Consider the following 19,206-nt stretch of genomic DNA (forward strand, 5'->3'; position numbering starts at 1 on the left):
TTTTTTTAAATGGGCAGCAAAAAAGCTGATTGTCCTTTTAAGGACAATGCCCATACAAATGTCCCTTTAGGGGTAATGGGTAGCTTAGGTTTTTTAGACTTAGGTTTTTTTATTTTGGGGAGTTGTGTGAGTGGGGGGGTTACTTTTAGGGGGTACTTTGCAATTTTTTTAGTTAGAAGAACTGTTTAACTTAGGGCAATGCCTTTTAAGGGCTATTAGTATTGTTAGATTAGGGGGTGTTTTTATTTTGTGGGGTATTTATATAGGGGTATTAGATTAAGTTTATTTTTTTCAATAATTTAAATAAACTGTCCTCTGGGTAGGTTTATCGCCTAGTACAAAATAAATGCATTGCCAGTTCTGTGGACCACTACCTAATATGAAGAGAGGGTGTGGCAAAAAATTAAACACATCAGAGTGACCACAAAGAGAGCACTCAGGCTAACAATTATACGGCTAGATTTAGAGTTTTGCGGCCAAAGGGGTGCGTTAGCTACGCGTGTTCCCCCCCCCCCGCACCTTTTAAACAACGCTGGTATTTAGAGTTCTCTGAAGGGCTGCGTTAGGCTCCAAAAACGTAGAGTACTGGCATATTTGCCGCCACTTTAACTCTCAATACCAGCGTTGCTTACGGACGCGGCCAGCTTAAAAAACGTGCTAGTGCACGATTCCCCCATAGGAAACAATGGGGCAGTTTTAGCTGGAAAAAAACCTAACACCTGCAAAAAAGCAGCGTTCAGCTCCTAACGCAGCCCCATTGTTTCCTATGGGGAAACACTTCCTAAGTCTGCACCTAACACCCTAACATGTACCCCGAGTCTACACCCCTAACCTTACACTTATTAACCCCTAATCTGCCGCCCCCCGCTATCGCTGACCCCTGCATTTTATTATTAACCCCTAATCTGCCGCTCCATACACCGCCGCAACCTACATTATAGCTATGTACCCCTAATCTGCTGCCCCTAACATCGACGACCCCTATATTATAATTATTAACCCCTAATCTGCCCCCCCCCAATGTCGCTGCTACCTTACCTACACTTATTAACCCCTAATCTGCCGACCGGACCTCGCCGCCACTATAATAAATGTATTAACCCCTAAACCGCCTCACTCCCACCTCAAAAAGCCTATAAAAAATAGTATTAACCCCTAATCTGCCCTCCCTAACATCGCCGACACCTAACTTCAAGTATTAACCCCTAATCTGCAGACCGGACCTCACCGCTACTCTAATAAATGCATTAACCCCTAAAGCTAAGTCTAACCCTAACCCTAACACCCCCCTAAATTAAATATAATTTTAATCTAACAAAATAAATTAAATCTTATTAACTATGTGTAATTATTTAAAACTAAATACTTACCTGTAAAATAAACCCTAATATAGCTACAATATAACGAATAATTATATTGTAGCTATTTTAGGATTTATATTTATTTTACAGGCAACTTTGTATTTATTTTAACTAGGTACAATAGCTATTAAATAGTTATTTACTATTTAATAGCTACCTAGTTAAAAAAATTACAAAATTACCTGTAAAATAAATCCTAACTTAAGTTACAATTAAACCTAAAACTACACTATCAATAAATTAATTAAATAAACTACCGACAATTATCTACAATTAAATCAACTAAACTAAATTACAAAAAACAAACACTAAATTACAAAAAATAAAAAAAGATTACAAGAATTTTAAACTAATTACACCTACTCTAAGCCCCTAAAAAAATAACAAAGCCCCCCAAAATAAAAAAATGCCCTACCCTATCCTAAAATAAAAAGTAAACAGCTCTTTTGCCTTACCAGCCCTTAAAAGGGCCTTTTGCGGGGCATACCCCAAAGTAAGCAGCTCTTTTGCATTTTAAAAAAACATACAATACCCCCCCCCAACATTACAACCCACCACCCACATACCCCTAATCTAACCCAAACCCCCCTTAAATAAACCTAACACTAAGCCCCTGAAGATCTCCCTACCTTATCTTCACCACGCCGGGTATCACCGATCCGCCCAGAAGAGAGTCCGAAGTCTTCTTCCTATCCGGCAAGAAGAGGTCCAGAACAGGGTCCGAAGTCTTCATCCTATCCGGCAAGAAGAGGACATCCGGACCAGCAGATATCTTCATCCAGGCGGCGTCTTCTATCTTCATCCATCCGGCGCGGAGCGGGACCATCTTGAAGCAGCCGACGCAGATCCATCCTCTTCTTCCGGCGACTCCCGACGAATGAAGCTTCCTTTAAGGGACGTCATTCAAGATGGCGTCCCTCGAATTCCAATTGGCTGATAGGATTCTATCAGCCAATCAGAATTAAGGTAGGAAAAATCTGATTGGCTGATTCATTCGTCGGGAGTCGCCGGAAGAAGAGGATGGATCCGCGTCGGCTGCTGAAGATGGTCCCACTCCGCGCCGGATGGATGAAGATAGAAGACGCCGCCTGGATGAAGATGTCTGCCGGTCCGGATGTCCTCTTCTTGCCGGATAGGATGAAGACTTCGGGCCCTCTTCTGGACCTCTTCTTGCCAGATAGGATGAAGACTTCGGACCCTCTTCTGGACGGATCGGTGATACCTGGCGTGGTGAAGATAAGGTAGGGAGATCTTCAGGGGCTTAGTGTTAGGTTTATTTAAGGAGGGTTTGGGTTAGATTAGGGGTATGTGGGTGGTGGGTTGTAATGTTGGGGGGGCGTATTGTATGTTTTTTTAAAATGCAAAAGAGCTGTTTACTTTGGGGCATGCCCCGCAAAAGGCCCTTTTAAGGGCTGGTAAGGCAAAAGAGCTGTTTACTTTTTATTTTAGAATAGGGTAGGGCATTTTTTTATTTTGGGGGGCTTTGTTATTTTTTTAGGGGGCTTAGAGTAGGTGTAATTAGTTTAAAATTCTTGTAATCTTTTTTATATTTTTGGTAATTTAGTGTTTCTTTTTTTTGTAATTTAGTTTAGTTGATTTAATTGTAGATAATTGTAGGTAGTTTATTTAATTAATTTATTGAAAGTGTAGTGTTAGGTTTAATTGTAACTTAGGTTAGGATTTTTTTACAGGTAATTTTGTAATTATTTTAACTAGGTAGCTATTAAATAGTAAATAACTATTTAATAGCTATTGTACCTAGTTAAAATAAATACAAAGTTGCCTGTAAAATAAATATAAATCCTAAAATAGATACAATATAATTATTCGTTATATTGTAGCTATATTAGGGTTTATTTTACAGGTAAGTATTTAGCTTTAAATAGGATTAATTTTTTTAATAAGATTTAATTTTTTTGTTAGATTTAAATTATATTTAACTTAGGGGGGTGTTAGGGTTAGACTTAGCTTTAGGGGTTAATACATTTATTATAGTAGCGGTGAGATCCGGTCGGCAGATTAGGGGTTAACACTTGAAGTTAGGTGGCGGCGATGTTAGGGAGGGCAGATTAGGGGTTAATACTATTTATTATAGGGTTTTTGAGGCAGGAGTGAGGCGGTTTAGGGGTTAGTACATTTATTATAGTTGCGGCGAGGTCCGGTCGGCAGATTAGGGGTTAATAAGTGTAGGTAGGTAGCGGCGACGTTGGGGGGGGCAGATTAGGGGTTAATAAATATTATGTAGGTGTCGGCGATGTTAGGGGCAGCAGATTAGGGGTACATAGGGATAATGTAGGTTGCGGCGGTGTGTGGTCAGCAGATTAGGGGTTAAAATTTTTTTATTATAGTGGCGGCAATGTGGGGGGACCTCGGTTTAGGGGTACATAGGTAGTTTATGGGTGTTAGTGTACTTTAGAGCACAGTAGTTAAGAGCTTTATGAACCGGCGTTAGCCCAGAAAGCTCTTAACTCCTGACTTTTTTCTGCGGCTGGAGTTTTGTCGTTAGAGTTCTAACAATCACTTCAGCCAAGACTTTAAATACCAGCATTAGAAAGATCCCATTGAAAAGATAGGATACGCAATTGGCATAAGGGGATCTGCGGTATGGAAAAGTCGCGGCTGGAAAGTGAGCGTTAGACCCTTTCCTGACTGACTCTAAATACCAGCGGGCGGCCAAAACCAGCGTTAGGAGCCCTTAACACTGGTTTGGACGGCTAACGCAGAACTCTAAATCTAGGCGATAATGTTTTTATTATTTAAAGGGAATGAAACCCATTTTTTAAGATTTAGAGATTATCTAATTTGTTTTGTTCACTTGGTATCATTTGCTAAAAAGCATTTGTATGTAGGCTCAGAAGCTGCTGATTGGTAGCTGAACATATATGCCTCATGTTATTGGTTCATCCATATGCATTGCTGTTTCTTCAACAAAGGATGCCAAGAGATTAAAGCAAATTAGATAATAGAAGTAAATTGGAAAGTTGTTTAAAATTGTATTCTCTATCTTAATCATGAAAATATTATGTATTTTGTCTCCCTTTAATCTTTCTTTTTGATTGCTTTAAAATGGATTATTCAAATAAGCATCCATTACAGATTGCTAATCACATTAATAACAAACAACAGGTCTCATACAGCAGTCCATATTAAACCAGTGATATCTATTGGCTAAATAAGACAGTTTCCATTAGTCAAGTAACTTCTAATAGCTCACAGAGCAGTGGTACAGAGAGGAGAAGATTGTATTTGTATGGAGGTTCAGAAGCTGTATAAGATAGAGACTATGGGGTAGATTTATTAACTTGCGGGCAGTAGCGTATCATGTCCGCCCGACATCGCTAAATGCCGACAGCATACGCTGTCGGCATTTAACATTGCACAAGCATTTCTGGTGAAATGCTTGTGCATTGCCGGCCCCTGCACATTCGCGGCCAGGGGATGTCAATCATTCCGATTGTATTTGATCTGGTGGCGGATGAGTTCAACTTAAGTTTCAGGCGGACCTGAAACTTCTGGGATAGTCCAGATACATTACGTGTCAAAGACAGAAAGAAGAGACAACTATTTCCTCTTTGTGGTTAGTCAGTGGCTGAGAATTTCACATAGCTGATTTCCAGTGGATGTATATAACAGAGCATAAAGTAACATACAGAACAATAAAGCTAAAACAGTGATAAAACAATAATAATTTAGATTTGAGCGGGCTCAGTTGAAAGATGTAGCCTAATCAATATTGTGACTGCAAGGATTAAGGAAAGGAGGTGAAAAAAAGGAGGGAGGGGAAAAGGGGTGGATTAGGGGAGGTTCTGATAAATTGGGTGCACCCACAACATGGTAGCTCATGACAGTGAAAGGCAGTGTTGCATTGATTCCCAATAAAATTTGATAGCAAATAGGATGAGTTTATTTCGCCTGAAGAAAATACATTTTACCAGTTGTAATAGGTTATCGGTTTGGTGTAACCGCATCTCTTGGGTTGGAGTCTGATCAGATTTCCATATTTGAGTTAACAGTAATCTAACTCTATAAACCTATCAGTAGGAGAGAGGACCTCATTTTACTACATTTAGGGCTTTTATTTGGAGCTCGTTCCAAGGATTTACAAAATGGGGTTATTTATTGGCAATGCCACCACATGTGCGACATTGTACCATTAGTGTTGAATCGTCTCCAAAAAGGAAGAGATTTAGGGATAAATTATATTGATTCTTAATGGCGTGAGGTACCATTGAAGCAATATTTTAAAGTTCATCTCAATAATACCGGGTGATGTATAAGATTTACATCTGTTAGTGAAAACTTTCCTCCACTCTTTCTTGTCTAGAGAGATGCCTAAATCGAGTCAAGTAATCGCTTTCTAAAAAATAAAGAAGTCATTGTTACCTATGGCAAGACCACTTGTGTTGGAGGCACATCATTCCCTGTATCCAGCAGTGGGACAAAGAAAAAAAATAGTAGGGAAAACAAGCTAGGGAAAGGAGCTCTTTGGGTGTCAACCTGCGATCTATAATAGCAAGATGAAAACATGAAATGGGGGGAATTGTGATTCAAGAGGAAAATTAGAGTCTGGGTTCTCTTCAAAATTATGATAAAAGTATATGAAATTTACATAATAATGACAACCTATTCAAAACTGACCAGAATATAATTTAACTTAAGAGGATAAGAAAATATACTCATACTGGCAAATATAGTGCCAAGGAAGGGTATCATATTAAGTCACTTCAGATCTTGAAGGAGCAGGATCAGTGGTAGTAGGATTAAGGATTGCTCTGGTACGCTTTCTAGTTACCTTAGTCCACTCCAATCTCTGAGGTTTCAGGGAAGAGCGAGGAGATTTGTCCCAGGGGGAGAAGATGGTTGAGGAGGTAGAGGAGACAGAGCGATGTTGCGCTGCTTACAAAAAGGTTCCAAATCTTCTGGTTTTCTATATATGAGAACTTATTTCCCTCTGAGAACCATAATACAGAAAGGAAAACCCCATGTATATGGAAACTTTAGATCTTCTATATGGGTTTTTAAGAATTTCGCTTTTGCTTCTCTACATTTGTTTAGAGTTATGGGCTCTAGATGGCAAATATTTTTCCCATGTGTAATCTGTTAGGTCTTCACAGCAGCTGTCATAACTCTCTCTTTGTCCTTGAAACTTTCAAATTCTAAAATAATGTCTCTTGGTGGTTTGTCGTCCAGAGGCTTGAGACAGAGTGCCATGTGCGCCTTATCAATAGGTAGGTTGTTAGATTCCTCAGTTTGCAAAATAGCCTGGAACAATTGTTGCAAGTTTTGAGGGAGTTAGTTTGGCTGTACATCTTCCAGAATACCACGCATTCTGATATTTTGGGTGCTCTGACAAAATGCAGAAAGACATTTGGCAGAAGGACATTTGGCAGACGGATATTTGGCCGACGGACATTTGGCTGACAGACAGAAAGCTAAAGAATGTTCCGATTTCGGCCGAAGGCAGATACGTTCCAGAGTGCTCTGTTCTAATCAGAGCCTCGGGCGCCGCAACTGCCTCTGGGAACCTTACCATGGGTCCCAGGCCGCACGTTTTGTAATTCTCTGTCTGGGAAACTATCTATCTATCAAATCTATCTATTTATCTATCAAATCTATCTATCGTATCTATCAAATGTATCTATTGCATCTATTGATCTATCTATCTAATCTATGTATCTATCTATCAAATCTATCTCGTGGCCGGACTGTTATGTGACAGCCACTTGTGTTTCGGCCAAATGTCCGTCGGCCAAGTGTCCGTCGGCCAAGTGTCCGTCGGCTAAAAGTCCGGCCACGGTTCTTTTGCCTCCTTCCTCTATTGTCTAGATTTCCAACTTGTAGTTGCTGTTGTTGTATTAAAATATCATGAACTTGGAGGGAGTGGTAATGTTTATCTGTTTCAGAATTTATATTATCCATGTTTTCTTCCATATAACTCTCTCACCAAGATCTTTTAAAAGTTGTCCCACATGTGTAAGAAATTAAGTAAAATCAGCCTTAATAGGTAAAGAGCGCAGGTCTGCTTTTGTAAAAGACTTGTCTTGCTAGATAGGAATAGTATTCTGGGATCCTGAGGCAGTGGAGGTTCTGAGGCAGATGTCTCTAATACTTTGAAAAAGTTATTCATATTAACATTTGAAGTAGACAGTCCTTTGTTAGGTTTATCTGGCCTGGGAGTTTTTAGAAGTCATTTTAGATCTTAGACGTACACAGCAGCAACATAAGAATTCCCAATATAAGTACTGGAATAAAGTAACAAATGTCTCTCTTTAAGGGACATTACACACTAGATTTTTCTGTGCATAAATGTTTTGTAGATGATCCATTTATATAGCCCATACAGTTTTTTTTTTGTTTTTAAATGGATAGTTTTGCTTATTTTTTAAATAGCATTGCTCTGATTTTCAGACTCCTAACCAAGTCCCAAAGTTTTGCTCCTATTTGTGTAAAGGGTCTTTTCATATGCAAAGGAAGCGGCAGGGGGGGGGTGTCTGCTATTTCCCACTTGCAGTGGGTGTTCCAGTAACCTTTTAAACAGAGCTAAACTGGAAGCTTCTAAGTAAGTTTTTTAATGATTTTATACTGGATTTTTATATCAGTATCTGTGCATATTATTCTTTATAGTAGTGTCTATTACATGCGGTTATATGGAAATTGGTGTATTCTGACCCTTTTAATCTTGCAAACTCAACGTGAAATGGAGCACAAGTAGAATCAACTGTACAATACAAGCTGATTATTCATCTTCTCAATTGCAGCACAATTTGATATATATTTATGTATCTCTATATTAATGCCCTTTGTCTGCCTTTTTCTAACACCTGAGACCTCATATCTTTGAGCCCTTATAACTTTTTTCTGGAATATTTTTTTGTAATATTTTTTATTAGATGGTGTTATTATCAATGTAACTGTGCTTTGTAATGTATTTGTATTGTGTTTTCTGACACTTTTCTGTTTCACAATAAAGTTAACCAGGGCTCTGAGGACGCGCTATCCCAACAAGCGATAACTTCAATTGCTCTCAAGCAATCGCATTTACTTTCAACTTGTAATAAGAACGCTATACTAGACCCATGCAAACAGAAATGATCAGCCCCTTTTTGCTCGTGCATAGCTGTTAGCGCACCACTCGTAATACAATATAGACAAATATTGTTATGCTAACACACTTTATATAGCAGTTGTCTGCACCTTTCTGATTGGCATCACACCGATGCAGGCTTTGTGCTTTTTTTACCATTGAATAGCATGTGTGTCATTCTTTTGCACCACTTTGTAGATCTTGTTTCAGAAGGTGGAACATAGATTTTGATGGCAGATAAGGACCATAGGCTCAACAATTCCCCCACAGTATTTGTCATTACTTGTTATAGTGGAAGTTTATTCCATTAATCAATCACTCTATGTCAAGAAAGGTGAAGAAGGTGCACTTTTTTCAACTGACTCTCTGCTAGTTCCTACTCTTCTGGATCCTAATTCGTTAATGACCTTACTTTGCTGTTGCTGACTTCTGCCTGGTTCTGACTTTGTTCCTGTCTTGTGTAACTGATACCTCTCTGCACCACTGTCTGGGTATGATTCTGGTCTGCTTCACCATTCTTCAGTCTGACCATCAGAAAGTATTTCAGCTTCTCCTCAATACTATCTTTCATTGTATTGTCTTGTTGTGGGTAAAATATGTGGCTTCTCTGGAACTGTACTCATAAACATTTCTTAGACATAGGGTCTGTCCTGTACTAGCTACTTGTTTTCAATGTGATAGCTATCTCTAAATGAATGAATGTGGCTACCTGTGACAAATTAAGCAACATCTGCTTCTTAAAGGGGCCGGCTGCACACAATTGCTCAATATGAAAATCCAAGCAGTGAATAAAAATAAATAAATAAATTAAAGAATGAATATTATTCCTGAAATGGATGTAATGAAAACTTACTAGCGGCAAGCATCATAATAACTAATAGTTCTTGCACATACTCCTTGTTATCAACTAGGAACAATTAACTTTGTTATGAAAAGGAAATTCTTTAAGTGTAACAGATTTAGGCAAAAATGTTCATCCTTATTTATTGTTAAAGGGACATTGTATACTAGATTTTGTTTGCATAGATGTTTTGTAGATGATCCATTTATATAGTCCACCTGGGGGTGTTTTTGTAAAAATGTATAGTTTGCTTATTTTTTTTTTTTTTAAAAGAACTTTATTATGATATATTCAAACGTACAAACTTGGCTCCAGTTACAAGATGAGCCTTCTGAATTTTCACACTAGGAAGTCATACATGTAATACATTGTTATCTGAAAAGTGTTAGTTGCCAAGTCTTTTTTATGGTAAAAATATACATTTATGTTTTATTCTAGGGAGTTGCACACTGTAAACAGAGAGTCTTCTTTCTCAGCCAGTGAGAATTACTGCCATATACCAGTTGTATGCAATTTTATCTTAACATTTTTTATTTTATTTTTATTGAGGTTCTTTTCAAGGCAAACAAACAGTAGTTGTCAATACACCATATAAAGAAACAAGTTATAACAGAGTAGGCTATTAAAACAAGTCAGTTAAATGCACTGTGTAATTAAATGACAAACTACACTATCAATATGAACAATATGTGCCACTTAGACTATATACCCACTGGATATGTTAAGCGGCTACTCTTGGACCACATAAAGTTGCGGGAAGCATAGTATGTAGTAGGTAAACATGGATATGATATTGGACCACATAAAGTTGCGGGAAGCATAGTATGTAGTAGGTAAACATGGATATGATATTGGACCACATAAAGTTGTGGGAAGCATAGTATGTAGTAGGTAAACATGGATATGATATTGGACCACATAAAGTTGCGGGAAGCATAGTATGTAGCAGGTAAACATGGATATGATATTGGACCACATAAAGTTGTGGGAAGCATAGTATGTAGTAGGTAAACATGGATATGATATTGGACCACATAAAGTTGCGGGAAGCATAGTATGTAGTAGGTAAACATGGATATGATATTGGACCACATAAAGTTGCGGGAACCATAGTATGTAGCAGGTAAACATGGATATGATGGGGCCACTTTTAGACCCCAGATGAAGGACCTCTCTTCTACTTTTCATAAAGCAAACAAAATCAACATGAGTAGATAGAAAATTTTAAAAAAAGAGAAAGAAAAACAAAAAACAAACAGATGCATTGTTCTAAAAAGTGTGTTAGATGCTAGGTTGGTAGATATCAATGCAAGAGCTGCAGATAGACACAACTTCATTATATCTCACTTTACTCACAGCATGGACATATTTACTAGTGGAAAGTTAGTATGACAGCATTGGAGGATATATGCAGCAAGACATCTATAGCACCTAGCCCTCTAAAGCATAACAATATGGGGTACCCGGTTGCAAAAATTAAATTCAGTAAACAGCACTTTCGGATAATTGGGCCATCTCGTCATAAAACAAATCAAAGCATAAGGGGCAAGCTTTAAGATCTTTTGCTTCACAACATGCTTAATATAATGTAAATATATGGTTCCATGTAAATAGTAACTATAAACCTTGAACTCTATTACTCTGTTGAGACTTTCACCGTCCTGGGTCTCGTATATAAAAGGCATACCACGAGAATGTCAGATTCGCTCCATAGTCCACACTTTTCGGCAGCTAAGATATGGGGATAAAGGAACTTAGGACTCAAACTGTCGATGATAAGCAGTAGCTGAATTTATATTACATTAAGAACTTGTTGCTCTTCTCTATAGGTTTTAAATATTAGCTTGTTGGTGAAAGTTTTCATATTTTGTATTTTATATTCTTTATTATATATTGTCTGGTAGCAGATTGTCTTCTGCTTATTAGCTATTAATTTGGGCTATTATAATCCAATTCAATTATATTCTAATCTATATATAAGATAAATACTGAAGGATTCCTCACCAAGGTGTGGAGTACAGACCTACCTTTTTGCTAAAAATGTTTTAGATGCTTTGCTATACGCAAAACTAGAACCATATTTACTTACCTGTAAGGGTAAACGCTACTGTTTGTTTATTTCATAGAGTGGAGAATATAGTGCATATGTACTGGTCTAAACAACATACCAAAGAATCACAGAGCAACCTGTTATTACAACTGTATATTAAGATGCCCCCACATATTTAGAATGACCAGTTTAGATTAATCTAATTTTATATCAGAAAAGATTAATTGATGCATCTTTTAAGGAGCATAAATTAAAGTCTCTGGATCTTTCGGCTTGAGGCCGGAGCTGATGGGAAGGAGACGGGCCTGTTACCACACAAGGGATACAGCTCTATAAATGGACACTTTGAGTTTGCTTATTTTTAAATAACATTGTGCTAACTTTCAGACTCCTAACCAAACCCCAAAGTTTTAGCTGTATACTGATGTCTACAGATTCCTGCTTGCTCCTGGGAGTGTCTGCTTTCCCTGCTTTCACTGGGTGTCCCAGCCTAACCTCATCAACAGTGCTAAATTATGAGCTTTTAAATACATTTTTTAAAAGGTTTTATACTGGATTTTTATATCAGTATCTGTGCATATTCTTCTTTATAGTATAAGTAGTGTCTATTACATGCAGTTATATGAAAATTAGTGTATACTGTCCCTTTAAGAAGAAAGAGCATTCACTTTGTGTATTTCCCCTATTACTTACTTACAGCATGCCGTACCTTTCTACTCTTTCTTGTTCAATGGCACTAATTCAGATACCTGTCTATTCATTGGTGAATGCACACTATAAAATAATGTATACATATACTGTAAATAGACCCATTATACAGAAAAGCATGTATATTAGATAAGGACTTTTGCTTTTAAGCACTTCCTTTTCCTGCATAGATGTTGATGTCTCTTTAAATAAACATGTGTACACACATAAATTTGGAAGCCTGTTACTGTCTGTCTGCCCCTAACACTGCTTAGCCCATTTTACATTAATATCACTCATGTCATGTACGCTGTTTATTCCACTGTTGACATTTATGTTAATCCTGCAGATCTTGTTTTCTGTACAGCTGGCACTGAATTTTTTGCATTAGACAGAATCTTGCCAAACAATTGGTGGCATTGATTGATTCTAGCTTTTTTGGCTTCATGTTTTTGGCAGTTATTCTATATTGTGATTAAATTAATTAATCTACCATCTCTTAACAAGCATAATTAGTATCTTATACAGAACCAATTGTTGCTAGACTCCAAAAAAGTTTTAAATACTGATAGATCAAAATAATTATTCTTGACAAATACTTTCAAAGTGGAAAAAACAATCATTACAACAGCAACAACCTCAGAAACATCTTTAATTATGTTAATGTTTATCACCTAGATTACGAGTTTTGCGCTAAACAAGGTGCGAAACGAACACAACAAAAGTTGCGTTATTTCACCCCTCATAGCACTGCAATTTCGAGTTTCTGAAAAGCCTCCTTGTGCGTGCGATATGTTGGCTCCATACCGCACAAAAGCCAAGGGCTGAGAATACGTGCTCGTGCACGCTATCCTCCATAGATATCAATGGGGAGAGAGTGTTAGAAAAAAACTAACACCTGAAGTGCGGAATGGTGATCTCCGTAACGCAAGTCTAAACACCCCTAATCTGCTGCCCCTGCCATTGCCGACACCTAAATAAAGCTATTAAACCCCTAATCTGCCGCCCCCGACAAGCCGCTACTAATAAAAATTATTAACCCCTATTCCGCCGCTCCCCGACATCGCCGTCACTAATTAAAGTTATTAACCCCTATTCCCCCGCACCCTGACATCGCCGCCACTATAATAAAACTATTAACCCCTAATCTGCCGCTCCCCAACATCGCCGCCACTAAATAAAGTTATTAACCCCTAAACCTCTGGCCTCCCACATTTCCGCCACTAAATAAACATATTAACCCCTAAACCTCCGGCCCCCCACATTGCAAAACACTAAATTACACTATTAACCCCTAAACCTAACACCCCCCCAACTTTAAATTAAAATTACAATATAACTCTATTTAAATAAATAAAAACTTACCTGTGAAATTGATATAAACCTAACATTAAACTATAAATTAACCTAACCTTACTATTCTAATAAAATAAAAAATACTACCAATTAAAATATTTAAATTACAATTTTAAAAAAAACCTAACAATACGAAAAAAATTAAATAATCTAAATTACAACAACAAAAAACAAATCCCACAAAAAATTAGTTTAACAAAAATAATAAACAATAAAATCACAAAAAATAATAAACACTAAGCTTACAAAAAAATAAACAAAATTATCAAAAATAAAAACAATTACACCTAATCTATTAGCCCTATAAAAATAGGGCCTGCAATGGGCCTGCTCCTAAGCTTTACATAAAGATAGCAAGAGAAAGAAAAATTGATAATAGGAGTAAATTAGAAAGTTGCTTAAAATTGCATGCTCTATCTGAATCATTAAAGAAAAAAATTGGGTTTATTATCCCTTTAATATATATATATATATATATATATATATATATATATATATATATATATATATATATATATATATATATATATATATATAAATATATTTATTTTGAGTCTCAACAAGATCAGCTCATTCTGAAATATCCCAGGTATCCTAATCATTGCTATAATTGCATACAGCTGAGCTGACCTACAAGTCTTCTTACCGTTGGATATCATGCAATACACTCAGATTCTTGATTAAACACTATTATTATGAACACATTATCAGTTAATTTCTGCAGAAATATATTTGCTCCTAGATCAAGTGTTTTTATTGATAGACAATAAGAGGATCACTAATCTTTCTACACCCACTTTTTTATCAGTGAAATATTCCCTTTTCAAAGTCAAGCAGTACAGACAGCTGTTATCTGACCTGTGCATTAATCCTTGGATCTGCACCTGCTTCGCTAGTTTTCATTGAATGTTTTGTACGTACCGTTAAGAGTGGTGGAGATCGCTCCTGTCTTGTTATTAATCTGGAAAACCATAAATGTATCTGGCTGAGGAATTTGGCGCAGTATACTAAATGATAACTGGGCATTTGGGGTGTCCGGATCATCTGGGTCCGTGGCATAGACTGTGAGAAACGGTTTTCCTGTTTTGGTTAGAAAAGATATAACTAATTATAAAAATTGCTATTGTGTTGATGCAGACAACTAATATAATGTGACACTAACTAAATGTTATTAATAACACAAATATACATTTTAAAGGAGCATGGAAATCAAACTTCATATTTCTTGTTTTGTGAATTATATCTATACTATAATTGCGTTTGTAATGTCCGTTGCCATCGGCAGTTGCGCATGCATCCTCAATGGAATGTTGGCAAAGATTCCGAAAATGGCAGAGTGGTAAAAGAATCCACCTTTCAACAACCTGCCATTTTCAGAATCTACCAGGATGCAGCGAAGGCAAATGGAGCATTACAAAAACAAAACATAACAGCCCGTATCAAGTATTAAAAAAAACAAAACGAATTGCCCGCAATAAGTATATAAAAAAAAAAACGAACCGCCCGCATCAAGTATTAAAAAAAAAACTAATCGCCTGCAATAAGTATATAAAAAAAACACTAATCGCCCGCAATAAGGATATATATATATATATATATATATATATATATATATATAAAAAAAAAGCCTGCTATAAGTATTTAAGTTTTAAGGAAAAAAAAAAAAACCCTAAATCCACCAACCCTAACATCGCAATCTACCAAATACATCTCTTAACCTCTAAACGTCCATCCACCACCAACGCAGTCAACTAATTTAACTATTAACTCCTACACCGCCAACCCCACAACGCAAATAAAATTCTTAACCCCTAAATCCACCAACCCTAACATCTAAATCCACCAACCCTAACATCGCAAACTACCAAATACATCTATTAACTCCTAAACCGCCATCCACCACCAACGCAGTACACTACTTTAACTATTAACTCCTACACCGCCAACCCCACAGCGCAAATAAGTTAAAGACTAAACCCCCTAACCTAACAACCCCTAAATTAACCCCTTAATTACATAAAATAATAAACAACTACATTACTTATAAAAAATACTTTAATCTATCATTACAAAAAATAAAAAGGCTAACATTACAAAAAATAATAAACCAAATAATCAAACTTTAAAAAATTAAACCTCATCTCTATGAAAATAAAAAGCCCCTCTATGAAAATAAAAACACCCCCTAATCTAATGTTAAACTACCAATAGCCCTTAAAATGGCTTTTTGTAGGGCATTGCACTAAGTTAAACAGCTCTTTTACGTTAAAAATAATCAAAGTCCCCCTTAACAGTAAAAACCCCCACCCACCGAACCCCCCAAAATAAAAAACCTAACACAAAAAAACTAAACTACCCATTGCCCTGAAAAGGGCATTTGTATGGGCATTGCCCTTAAAAGGGCATTTAGCTCTTTTTCACTTCCCTTAAAAGCAAAGTGCCCAAAAAAAAACTAAGTTAAAAAATATAAAACCCCCAAAATTAAAAAAAAAAAACTAAAACAAAGCCCCAAATAGGTACTCAGGTTCCAGAAGTCCGGCGGAAAAGGTCTTCTTCCAGGCAGGTCCATCATCTTCATCCACAGTGAAGGCGGGGCGGAGTGGAGATAGGGAGCAGTGTTTCCAGATGTAGCGATACTCTGAGGCGGCGACAGTCCTTGGCGGCGGCGGACCCCGTCGGCAGCATGGAGTTTCCTCTTCATGCGATCCTCCACCACACACTGAAGATTAAATCCAAGGCACCCCATATTTATTGGGGCACCTTGCATTTCTATTGGCTGACATTTTCACATCAGCCAATAGGATGAGAGCAAGTGAAATCTTATTGGCTGATGAACTGCCAATAAAATTTCACTTTCTCTCATCCTATTGGCTGTTCACCAGTCAATAAGATTTCAATTGCTCTCATCCTATTGGCTGATGTGAAAATGTCAGCCAATAGGAATGCAAGGTACCCCAATAAATATGGGGTACCTTGGATTGAATCATCAGTGTGCGGTGGACGATCGCATGAAGAGGAACCTCCATGCTGCCGAGGAGCACTGCCGCCAAGGACCGTCGCCGCCACTGAGGATCGCCACATTTGGAAACACCGCTCCGCATCTCTGCTCCGCGCCACCTTCACTGTGGATGAAGATGATGGACCCACCTGGAAGAAGACCTTCTCCGCCGGACTTCAGGAACCGTGAGTACCTATTTGGAGCTTTAGTGTTAGGTTTTGGTTTTTTTTTAACTTAGGTTTTTTTGGGGCACTTTGCAAAAGAGCTAAATGCCCTTTTAAGGGCAATCCCCATACAAATGCCCTTTTCAGGGCAATGGGTAGATTTAGTTTTTTTTAGTGTCAGGTTTTTTATTTTGGGGGATTTGGTGGGTGAGGTTTTTTTTACTGTTAAGGGGGACTTTGTTTATTTTTCATGTAAAAGAGTTGATTAACTTATGGCAATACCCTACAAAAAGCCATTTTAAGGGCTATTGGTAGTTTAGCATTAGATTAGGGGGTGTTTTTATTTTGGGGGGCTATTTTATTTTCATAGGGATTAGGTTTATTTTTTTTATTTTGGATAATGTGTTTTTTCTTTAGTTCTATTTTTTATTTTTTGTATTTACAACATATAGACTGCCCTCTGGGCAGGCTTACCAACTAGTGTATAATAATATTCAGGGCCGGACTGGGAATAAAAAGCAGCCCTGGAAAATTTGGAGACCAGCTCTATTTTCTGTTGACTCACAATGCGCACAACCCATTTTTCTCAAATGGGAATAACTGTGATTCTCCTTCCCCCAATATTTTGTTTCAAGTTTATATTTTATTAGTTTGTATTAAAAAAAAGTTCCAGATTGTTGTCATATGCACTCTAAAGCCCAATTGCATCCATGTATAACCCCTTTAAATTGTAGCTTTCCAGCCCCAGCTGCTGCAGCCCACCGGGAAATCTCCTGGTATCCTTGTAGGCCAGTCCAGCATTGATAATATTGTTACACACATTCTTGCAAACACTGCTGTCATAAAGTGCACAAGTTACATGCAAGATATACTTTCATGTAAAGGAGCTAAATATCAATCAAAGATACCAAAAGAAAGAAGTAAGGTAAATTTCATAACCAAAGTCAATTGGAAGGTGTACATTTATGCTAACTGAATGCTCTATGTGAATGAGGAAAGTTTAATTTTGACTTTCGTGTATATTTACATTTTATTTTCAGTTACAATAAAGTCATCTTTAGCATTTTTCTTTAAAATTACAATTTACACCATCATTTATATTGAGACTGGTGTGGGTGACCTATACCAGCCTCACAATGCAGCAAGTAAAAAAAAATGTCCTGTGCTGATGGGATCTAACAAGACAGATATACACGTGATTTCTCTCTATTCTCCTATCCCTGTTATGGTTTAAAGCTGCCTTGCTGTGACATGTATTTTCATTACTTTCTTTTCCTTATATGTAACAATGTTAAAGGGACAATAAAGAGCTTGAGATTTAAATATAAAGGCCTAGATTACGAGTGGAGAGCAAAATTGCGCTTTCGCGAGCGTGATATTTGTGCTCCACTCAGTCATACCAGTGCATGGAAATGCCTTGCTTTCACAAGAATGCACTTCCATAGGCTTCAGGGGGTAATTCGCGCAGCATTGGGCAGCAAATTAAAAATATATATTTATATAAACATATAGATATATAGTAATGTGTTTATATTTGTATATGCACATATTAACAATATATATATACATATACATTTACAGTGAAAACACAGTTCCCATTAACCTCTATTTAAAGGCCCTTTTCAGTGCCGTTTTTATTTTAACACCCCCACATCCCCTCATTTTAACCCCTTATAACTGCTTTGTGTAATTTTTTATTGAAAAAAATAAAAATGGTCATAGTTTGTATTTATGTAAAATAAATGTCCACTTTATTGTGGGGACAATTGGGGCACATTTTTGTCATTAACCAGAGGTCTGAAAGTGCTCCCGTGAGCTTACGGTAGCATTAACCAGCCACTTGTAATGGCTGGTTATTTAACGAGCGCCTCTAAAGGGGCAAATTTGCCCCTTTTACAGCAGCATGTTAAAATAGCACTCCACTTGTAATCAAGACCAAAATGTTTAGTTACACTTAGTATAACAATTTTGCAATATAGTTTCATTATTTATTTTGCCACTTTTCATATAACTTAGCTCTTAAAATTGTGGCTTTTTTCATTCCCAGACCTGGAAAAGCAACCTACAGGCTTCTCAAGGCTAACACTGCTACATATTGCATGCTCCCCACTGGCTTTAACAGATAATAACTGCAAAACAATGTACTTTATATTAACACTATGACAGTGACTATCCGTGATGTCTGCAGACATCAAGCCCAGATTGCCTCCTCAACAAAAGGCAAAATGTGGGTGGAATTTGGCTAGTTAAAAAACAACTGCAGCAAACAAGATGTCAATTTGCCTTAAAAAATGTTTAGACTTGGCTGTTCTATAGCAAGACAAAATACATGCCTTTTATTTACAAGGTATTTATTGTCCCTTTAACTGTTTTTCCCATGGTTCGAACCGAGGTTAGAGCAAATGTAATCCTGTGTTACTTTTATTAGAATGTGTTCTAAAATAAAGTATACTTTTTTCTTTAAACAGAAATTTATGTGATTAAAACAAACAACGTTTTTGTGTTTATGCTTTTTGGGACATTTTATTGTTCACCAATAGTTTTGTGGAAGTTGTCCTTATAGGCCAGTGTGCAAAAGATTTTACTTTTAGTTTCAGTCTCATTTTAAACAGCTTTAAAATAATCATAACATGTTTAAATGCTACTTTTTATATGCATGGTTTAT

The 19,206-nt window shown here is 37.0% G+C and overlaps 1 protein-coding gene across 1 annotated transcript in view; it reads right to left on the minus strand.

Annotated features, from left to right (window-relative positions):
- The window catches only part of CDH17 (cadherin 17), a 182,832-nt gene that overhangs the window by 98,106 nt on the left and 65,520 nt on the right, over nt 1-19,206 (minus strand). The window contains exon 6 of the mRNA XM_053715204.1: nt 14,301-14,459. Coding sequence (XP_053571179.1) covers nt 14,301-14,459 — 159 coding nt within the window. The remainder of the gene's footprint in view (nt 1-14,300; nt 14,460-19,206) is intronic.

This window comes from Bombina bombina, chromosome 5 (assembly GCF_027579735.1).
Source record: "Bombina bombina isolate aBomBom1 chromosome 5, aBomBom1.pri, whole genome shotgun sequence".
Classification (NCBI taxonomy): domain Eukaryota; kingdom Metazoa; phylum Chordata; class Amphibia; order Anura; family Bombinatoridae; genus Bombina; species Bombina bombina.